The 10,085-nt window shown below is 38.7% G+C and overlaps 1 protein-coding gene across 1 annotated transcript; it reads left to right on the forward strand.

Moving 5' to 3' along the window:
- The first annotated feature begins 397 nt into the window (after positions 1-397).
- On the forward strand, positions 398-8,097 carry LOC139537086 (zinc finger protein-like 1). Its single transcript, XM_071337978.1, has 8 exons — positions 398-582; positions 822-938; positions 2,944-3,055; positions 3,226-3,419; positions 3,661-3,736; positions 3,900-4,094; positions 4,321-4,468; positions 5,605-8,097. Exons 2-8 carry the CDS (start codon positions 837-839, stop codon positions 5,789-5,791), a joined length of 1,014 nt encoding a protein of 337 aa, XP_071194079.1. The 5' UTR covers positions 398-582; positions 822-836; the 3' UTR covers positions 5,792-8,097.
- The last annotated feature ends 1,988 nt before the right edge of the window (positions 8,098-10,085 follow it).

Raw genomic sequence — 10,085 nt, forward strand, 5'->3', positions numbered from 1 at the left:
TCGCCAAACCAATTTTAACCTGACAACCTCACACTGTTTAGATTCTATATCACTGATAGAGTGAACATTATTCAGTGAGTTAAAAAAACATATCTGTGGATTCCCGACAGTACGTAGAGCTATACAATTTTCTGTAAAAATTGCTACAGTATTTAGCGATTCATTTTTGGTCATCTGTAATAACACCATCAATGTTTAATTTATGGATAGTGTTATTTTTAGAGTGAAATTTCTCAAGTCTAAAGAAATAGGATGAATTCTGTTCTCCCTCCTCAATCCATTTTTTCCTAGATCTAGGCTCCTTCTGCTATTAATCTATATATATTATCCAGTTTATTTTGTAACTCAATTAGTTCCATCTTCTCCTACTCCTCGCACAAACTAATCTTGGACCAGCTGTGCCGTGCTCACGTGACATCATTATTCTGCGACTCTACCGGAAGAGACGTGGCAAAATGTCAGCATCTGAAAACATTCGCATTTTCTAGATTTAGCTGACCAAGTTGGTAGGGCAGAACATCAGTATTTTTACAACCCCTTCCTTCATACGAAAAAGCATCGAGGAGAAAGCTTGCGTAACAGGTAAGTTTGAGATAACTTATTAAGGCCACCCGAAACACATCTGATGCTAGTGAACTAGCTATATCTATCAATACACGAAAGCAGTGTCTTACACACCCATATGTAATCATCAAACTTAATTTGATCCATGAGTAGATTTGACTGGGATATCAGAACATTGCTTAGATAATACCCATAACTATGATGTCGTTGCTGAAGCTTGTTTTGGTGGTCACTTGTGTCTGAATCTGTGTGTACAGTACTACAGACAGACCATGGGTCTGTGCAAGTGTCCTAAGAGGAAGGTGACCAACCTGTTCTGCTTTGAACATCGGGTGAATGTTTGTGAGCATTGCCTGGTCTCCAACCACAACAAGGTCAGTGGATGGACAGCTCTAAATATTCATGTAATGTGAAATGAAATATAGATCATATAGGTCGTTAACAATAAAACGTCACAATATGGTGCAGAGCGTTCGATTTGGCTGCTGGAGGGAAAGAAGACTTCCAACTCCGCTAAAACCATTGAGAATTACGTCCCGTTTTCAAGGGATTGTTAAATAAACTATTTGGTTCATATCACCTCTTGAAGAGCATAGTCAGAACTACACATTTCCAATTATTCAAGTGTAACTATCATCAGAGTAATGCAGCAAGTAACTGCATGCGTTTCATGATCAGTAAACATAAATTATCATGAGATTTCAGATATGTGAGGGTAGCCAATCCGATTGGCATGTAGCTAGCTAGCCCTTGTAATGGAACGGCGAGTCATGATCATTACACATTGGACGAAGGTGTCTTCTGTACCTGGGAATGTTAAGATCCTCAACACTCGTTCTGAACATTACTATGTAACGCTTGCGGTACAGTTTTGGAAGCGTAAGGAACTTTATCATATCAGCGAGAAATAATGTCAAAAAATATATTTATGTACAACATTGATACAGGGTTAGTGTTCCCACATGGCCATATCTCCATGTTACAGCGCATGTTTACGGAAGATGGTGGGACCACACCTAGCATGCTCCGAACACCTGTGTGTAACGGATGAATGCCACCAGAAACGTGTTGTCACTGAAACATATTGTTGGCTGCAACTCTGATAAGGCCTGTTAAAACAGTGTACAGTAAGTGTATATTTTGCATTTGTGAAATTATTTTGATGTGACATGAAAGTAAAGGGCTTTATGTTTCTAGAACCTTATCGCAATTGAGAATCGATTCACTTGTAGATTGAGTTTGTGGCTGCCTGAGCCAGTCCACCTCTGGAAATAACATATACTATCCTTGGACCTTAAGGAGTAACGATAGGCTTCTTAAGAGTATATCCTGGGCTAGTAGCTAGCTAGCTAAGCAATCAACATGTGTCATTTAGCTTGCTTCATCAGAGATTATCCTTTTGGAAAGAGCTTGACATCGGCAAGTCCTCATCCTTTCAGACTTCTGTCATCACCACTATAGATGGCAAGAAAATCAAACAATATTTGGATATAGCCATCTAATTTATCCTCTGAAACTTAGCTTATATTGACGTGATATGTTATTAGCTAGCTAGTTAATTTGACGTGATCCATCAATCAATGTAGCCTATCATGTTTGTCAGCAGCAAAAAAGTATATTAGCTAGGTCTACTTAACACTAGCAATGTTTAGCCAACTGTACAAAGTTTATACTGGTAGCTTGCAAAGTAAACGTTATCAGTTAACTGTACATCGGTAAATGCGCCCTTCTGCTGCTTGACAGGCAGAGCCCTCAAAGGATGGGAAATTAACCTAAAAAAACATTCATACTTGTCAGGTATAGTTCACTTTTATTTTATATCACTCAAATTTCCAATTCATGGTGGCCAATATTGAGAGATATCTTGAGGCTACTCTCACATATTTGAAATTGCATGATAAAATTGTTTACTGAAAAGCATGCAGTTACCTGCTGTATAACTCGGATAGAGCTAAATGTGCGCAATTGTTTTGCATGTAATAATCTGACATTTGTAGTTCTGATTATACCCTTCAAGAGGTGATGATATTATGACCAAACAGTTAAGATTTATTTAACAATCCCTTGAAAATTGCATTACGTCGGTGTTGGAGGTACGGGCCAGAGGTGCCAGCCGACAGAACCATGTGCAAATCGGCGTACTGAAGGTGGGACTGGTAGCAGTTCTTTGTGGATATATTGTCTCAGATTACCTCCGACATAAATCATTGCCAACAGGTAAAGTAACATTCTGACTTGTAATGGGACTATTCGGAAATGTTGAGCTTACATGTTAGAGACGAGAATGTAAGTCTTCCACTCTCGGATTCTAAAAGGGACTAATAGTAGCTGTGTTTGCTACTAAACTATGAAGTATTTTCTCTCCATTCTGATTACCAGTGTATAGTGCAGTCCTACCTCCAGTGGCTTCAGGATAGTGACTACAGCCCTAACTGTCAACTGTGTAATAACCCACTGATCTCCCAGGATACTGTCAGATTGGTCTGCTATGGTAAGATTGTCAACATCTTGGATTTGTTATCCTTTGTGCTCTTATTGAATTTGGTATAGTCGTGTTCTTTTTTGAGAGGAACTCTCCATATTATTGTTGTTGCTTGATATTACTGCTCTGTGGAATTTGCACAAACCCACCTGGATCATTGCCCTGTCTCTCTATCCAAGATGTATTCCACTGGGCCTGTCTTCATGACCTGGCAGCCCGGTTGCCCCTACACACTGCTCCTGCGGGATACCAGTGCCCCAGCTGCCAGGGTCCAGTGTTTCCCCCCTCCAACCTGGCCAGCCCAATAGCTGACATGCTGAGGGAACAGCTCTCCTTAGTCAACTGGGCAAGAGCTGGACTAGGCCTACCTCTGGTGAGGAATAGGGTTGGGATGGGTCACACTAGTGGTTAGAGAAATTGAATAGTGATGGTGACAGGGATATACTGGTTGAGATGCTGGGTACCGACATTAAATTGTGTATGATATTAGTGTAAAATATTTTTAAGGCTTTAATTACGTTTTAGGACCCAGAAATCAAGTGTGTCTTTCAGCGAGATGGCAAGTATTCTGTGACAATTCAAATCTAACATGCACATACTCTCTCCACTGCAAGATTGAAGAACCTGTAGAAGCTATTCAAGACAGCACACAGGATGTCACTGATTATGCTGACTGGTCCACATTTGATGGTGAGTCATTGTCTCTGGTCTGTTACTGCCTTGTTGGTCTACAATAACGGGAGCCTGCATTGCAGCCAAAGGCATCATGACATAATGCTAAGCTAAATGTTTGGTTTGTTTGTTCGAATCAGAAAGGTTACTGTAACATTTACCTTCTCCCCCACTGTGCTAGCCTCAGCATTGGAGACCACTGAAGCTTACCCCACCCACCCCTACACCCCCAGCCCGGCCCCTACTCTAGTTCCACCTCCAGTACAGGAAGATCATGGAAATCTCCACAACAATGGGGGGATGGTAGCACAAGAACAACACTCTGGGGTCAACATGATCACTGCAACCACTAGTGACACAATCACCCTACACACAGGTAAAGGACTATGAATGTTACTCTGGTTTGCAGGAACTGTACTAATCCTCAGTTTTATTAACCATACAGTGTTGTCATGCTATACAGGCTAGTCCAAACCTTAGCCTCAAATCTGATCTTAGTTCCTGTCATTTTTGATAACGCATCTGATATTCTTCACGTAGATGCATGTGTGTAATGTATCCTCATATTTGGTTATTCATTTGATGTTTATTTTTGCTTCCAGCATCAACCCCAAGGAAAGTCTATGACACACGGGACTCTGGTCCCAGCTCTGGTTACAGCTCTGGACACAGCTCTGTGACACAGATTGACTTTGACGACGACAAGTACCGGCGACGACCAGCACTCAGCTGGTTTGCACAGATTCTCAAGTCAGTAATTGAATTGTGTTACTAGTTATTTCAAGTAGGTGCTATTCATTTAGTTATTGCACAGCAAGTACACCTTTCTGAGCAAACTACATTGCATATGGACAACAGTACTTTTTCTTTTTATTTAACCATTATTGAACTATTTAGGAGAAGTTTTATTTTTTACAACCAAATCTCTATTATATGGAATGTTTATAGAAGGGTCCAAGACATCTTTTTTGTGATTTCACTTGTTTTCGATATACTTACCCCAAACAGCAATTATTTTCCTCGTTGTGTAATATGGGGGCCAAAGGCTCCGAAAACACCCAAATACATCCTTTTAGAAACAACAAACCTCTTAGTATAGCGATGCAGGTCTTTAGATGCTGTACACATGAAATTGTGTCATTCCGAACTTTATCCTCAACGTTTTATTCCCTTTTGTGCGACTCAAGCTGTTTCCCCTATCTAGCTGTTTCATTCTCCATGTAGCCTGCTGCTACAGGTAGCTGCCAAAATAAAAGAAACGCCAACATAAAGTGGTTTTAATAGGGTGTTGGACCACTAGGAGCCGCCAGAACAGCGTCAATGCACCTTGGCATAGATTCTGGAAGTGTCTGGAACTTCCTGTGTGGAGTCACCCTATGCTTTCAATATACTGTACTTTGTATCCTTCATTTACTTAAGTGTTTATTTGATTTATTTTTGGCAGTTACCTGTAGAATGGACTGAGAGAGTCGCAACGAAACTGAATATAACATTGCAGATAAAGTTCGTAATGACACAATTTCATGTGTACAGCATCTAAAGACCTGCATCGCTATACTGAGAGCTTTGCCATTTCTGAAAGGACGTCTTTGGGTGTTTTTGGAGCGTTTGTTCATGGTTTTTCTGGGCCCCCGTACTACACAACGAGGATCAGGAATTGATTTGCTGTTTGGGGTAAGTCTCTCAAAAACAAGTGAAATCACACAAAAAAGATGTCTGGACTCTTCTATAACAACATTCCATTTACATAAAAAAAGATTTGGTTGTAAAAAAACAACTTGTCCCATCTTACATTTTTATAGATCTTATTTATCAGTTACTCTGTTTCCAAAGGTGGAGTCCCATTTCTCTTAACTCTGAAGATATACATTTATTTGTGTTCTCAGAAACCGGACGGGTTCAAAGAGGACAGGCTTGTCCTGGAAGCAGAGGGTCTTCATGCTCCTTCTGGTTGGAGTGCTGGGATTCTTTACCTTGATTATCATTATGGCTAAACTGGGCCGTGCTTCAGCTGACTCCGACCCCAACTTAGACCCCCTACTAAACCCCAACATCCGAGTGGGCAAAAACTGACCAGCACCCAACTCCATGTCCTGGTGAGTGTTGAACATGGGGCCGATCTAAGTCCATCTAAGATGGTGGGACCAGTAGAGGCAGAGAGGCATCTTCTCTTTTGGAGATGAAAGAAGAGGACAGGATGTTGCATTTTTGCCCTGGAAATGATAGCAACCTTACACCCTTGTCCCCTCTTTGGAATAGGCAGGTGCAAATTTCCTATTCATCTACTACTAAGAACTAATGGGCTATATAACCTGTGTGTGTGTTAACACATTCAATTATTTACATTGCTTTGAGATATGTCAAATTAATATATTTTGACCTACTGTACATTAAAGTAACTGTCCAGTGACAATCTCACTTTAAGTTCATACTCTGTTTAACTTATACCCACATAATGTTGTTGACTCATCCTATACTTATATTTGTGGCCAAAGCATAAATTGGAGATTTTGTTTTTATTTAAAAAAATTTAACCAACTCAAACTGAACTCAAACTTGTATCTCAAACAGGCCGTTTAAAAAAATGCTAGCTATTTACTCAGAGGATGATGTCATCCTGAGGATCAGCTGGTCAATCAGCGCTTTACTTGCATTAATATTTTTTAACATAATTACCTTTTTTTTGGAAGGAAGGAACTATTTCACTCCTATTGTAATTAGTTATAGGTCATATTTAATATAAATCTGGAAACACTGGACAGTTACTTTAAATGAGATTGCAGTGTTGGTAATAATGGTGATGGGAAAACAGAAATACTGTATTCTATGTATGGCACACAAATATGGCTTGTTGCAACATCTGCTAAAAACAAAGGTATTTTTGGAGTGGGCATCAATAACAGTTTTTCAAGTTACTTGAGTGAGTGTGAGGTTTGTGTTGAACTGGAAGAATGCTGTGTCTGACATTCACATATTGTTTTTGTATGTTGATTAAATCTTAAAGTATGTAAATATAGAAATTGAATGAAATGCGGTGTGTTTTGTGTTGAACTGGAATAAATGTTTCTTACCAATTGTCTCCCAAATTCTGAATGCAATATAAGTTGTAATCTTTGGATTAAGAAAATGTTGAACAGATAGTCTGAGGATATTAAAATTGAGTGGTTGTTAACCCAGGGGACATTGTTCATCTTGGTATAGCATTAAAATAACATAGTGTTCTGAAATCCACAAGTGCCCTGTGCCCCAACCTGGTCCCAGAGTACTTTGTATTATTCTGTATGTAAATCCGAAACACTCCATTTTACTATGTTATGTTTCATATGGTATGTATTAATTTGTGGATGTCCATCACCCATTTCATGACATGTTACGAATTTGCTAAACGTATGATATGTTATGAAATCTAGCTAGGTGGCTAACATTAGCTAGGCCTGGGGTTAGGGTTAGCTAACATGCTAAGTAGTTGTAAAGTTGCTAAAATTCTAAAGTTATCCGTGATGAGATTGGAAATCGCACCCATCCACCACGACCAACCGCCCTACTTCCAATTTTGCCTTAAGTAATCATCTGTCTTACGTAACTATACCATACTAAACGTATCATGCTATTTTCAGGGTTGTGGATTTACATTCGCTATGTTACATATAGTCTATGAGGCCAGGCTGTGTGCTCAGACACTATGTTTGACAGAATGGTCTACTTTCAAAGATCCTTAACTTGCTTCTCTTGAGTTTGAAGTGTTACTAAAGGTGTCTGCGCATTGCTGTGGTTCAAATTTGGTTGTAATATTTGGACAATTCTTTGACCATTTAACTTGCCATTTTACAAAAACAAAATGTGTTAGTGGGTAGGTGTGTTGATAGGACCTCTTTTTTTAAATGTTATGTATTGAAATCACATTGTCTACAGTACACAATATCAATTTGCTGTTCTTATCTTTGCAATTTTATGAAAAATTAGACTTTCAAAAATATCTCTCTTGCTGATGCTTACTCTGCAGAAGACAGTTCTGTCAATGTAAGATGTCAATGTAAGAAGCTGTATTTTTATTTTGGAGCAATATGTCCTTTTGATAAAGCTGACTTACAACCCCAATTTTGTTTTGCTGTACTATTCACATTTCTCAATTAAATTATGCTCTTTGTAAAGACTTAACTGTTTGAAAGGATCTATGAACACACATGTCATATTGTTACTTTTCACATCAGATTTTAAAAGAATTGAATGGTTTGACATAGCTACTTTCTGTCCTCAGATAATGATGACTCTTGCAAGTGTTCTGTTTCTTGAGGGGAAGATGATTACTTTATTGATATCTCAGAACTGCTCTGTACAAAACATACAAAATATTGTGGAATATAAAGTTACTTGCTTGATATGTTTTCCAGTTTCTTGAAATACTTTGCAAAGCAACTTTATTTCTATGTGAGAACTGAAATGGTCTATTAATTCCTTTTAGTAGATGCTCTTATCCAGAGCAACTTACAGTGGCGAGTGCCTACATTTCCATACCTATTCATACTGCTCCCCTGGTGGGAATCAAACCCACAACCCAAGTATTGCAGGCACCATGCTCTACCAACTTGAGCCACATCATCACAAACCGCTTGCTATCTCAATGTACTCAATTATATTGGTCATTGTTTTTCTATTCATGGTGATGGAAAGTCTACAGGTACGAACTTAGATGACCGGCCTATGTACAATACAGTAATGTACATTAAGTGGGTTGTAAGGATGGTCAATTAATTTCCATGTTATTTGATCAAGAAAAATGTTTTGTGTCTTTGCCCATAACTTTGCACCTTTGGATGTAAATGTTTGAGGACAGGGTTTTGTTCCTGCTGGATTCAATTAGAATGACAATCACAGAGAACGGGACAAGGCTACAACTCTTTCAATTCCAACTATTGAATCCTACAAGATACTGTTCTTAATTATTCAACTTTTTTTTGCCAAAGCAGATATGCTGAATAAATGTTTTTGCCCGCACTATAGACCTCTACATCCGTCCGCTAATACTAGTAAAGGGCCAGTGCACTACTTTTGGTGAAAAAAATCTTTTGTTGTATTAATCATATTCTTTTTTTTTTTTACTACTTCCCGCAGCTATGGTGCCTAGTGAAAGTCTACACACCCCTTGCATTCTTCATTGTTTTTTTCCTACTGATCTACAAAACATACTCCACATTTTCAAAGTGAAAGAAAGATTATAGAAAATGTACAAAAAAGTATAAATAAGATATTCTTCACACCCCAGAGTTAATACTTGGTGGAAGCACCTTTGACAACCATTACAGCTGTAAATAATTTTGAATAAGATTCAACCAACTTTGCAGAACTCTTACTGTAACATATCCATTGTTTTTGTCAAAATTGCTCAAGTGCTGTACATTTGGTTGGGAATCATTGATGGGCAGCAATATTCAAACTGCAGCTAGACCACTCAAGAACGCCCAACACCTCTTGGAAAGCCATTCTGGTGTGTCTTTGGCAGGAAAATGTGTCTAATTGTCCAGCTGAAAAATAAAACTATCCCAGGGATAGGCTTTCAGAAGACTGGCGTTTTTTTTAAGGCGTGTTTACATGTTTGCGGGGCAGCAGACGTCTTTTGTTGCGTTATGTACTGTTTCCACTACTTCCGAATTCATTTTCAACGAGAACACACGGTGCAAGAGGTTGTGGGAAGGTGAGCAGCTTGAACCGTGCTATGGGAGCCACCTGAAAAAGTTCAGCACTGCTCTACTTTATGCAAATTGCACGTGGCTGCCGTTAACCAATCAGGCGAGGAGCAGATGTTTGCTTGAAGATCTTCGGTTCATGAAACATTGTTCCGCCTGTCTTGATTTTGCTTTGCTAAAATACAGAAACAAAATCATAAGGTCAATGGCATGGAGGAAGATTGCAGAGATTGTTGGTGTTGATGGTGGGTGAAAAGAGATTTTCACAACAGTATATGCTAGTGCTGCTAGCTACTGTAGCTATGAAAATTTTTTATAAATTTTTTATTTAACCTTTATTTAACTAGGCAAGTCAGTTAAGAACAAATTCGTATTTACAATGACGGCCTACATTAAGCAACCTAAACCTCAAAACTGTGATCAAAGCCACCGTTTATGTAAATGTGTGCTCCTGAGTAGAATGGACCCTTTTACTGCGACACAACGTACAGAAAATTGTGTACGGTGCAATAAATGATAGGAGTACACACACAAAAAACAGTTGACCATTTAGGCTTGAAAAAACAAAAAACATATCTCATATAAATCCTTTTAATGGTTATTTCTATGATAACTAGTATAAAATATATCGATAATTGTGCACTATCATTTTTACCTGAATTTTTCATTTACGAAGTAAACAG

This window comes from Salvelinus alpinus, chromosome 13 (assembly GCF_045679555.1).
Source record: "Salvelinus alpinus chromosome 13, SLU_Salpinus.1, whole genome shotgun sequence".
Taxonomy (NCBI): domain Eukaryota; kingdom Metazoa; phylum Chordata; class Actinopteri; order Salmoniformes; family Salmonidae; genus Salvelinus; species Salvelinus alpinus.

Bases quoted from the DNA above. Each gene is read 5' to 3' on its own strand.
- LOC139537086 (XM_071337978.1), top strand. From the start codon at position 837: ATGGGTCTGTGCAAGTGTCCTAAGAGGAAGGTGACCAACCTGTTCTGC. The intron at 939-2,943 runs GTCAGTGGATGG...TCTGATTACCAG, and splicing joins TGGTCTCCAACCACAACAAG to TGTATAGTGCAGTCCTACCT. The intron at 4,095-4,320 runs GTAAAGGACTAT...TTTTGCTTCCAG, and splicing joins CACAATCACCCTACACACAG to CATCAACCCCAAGGAAAGTC.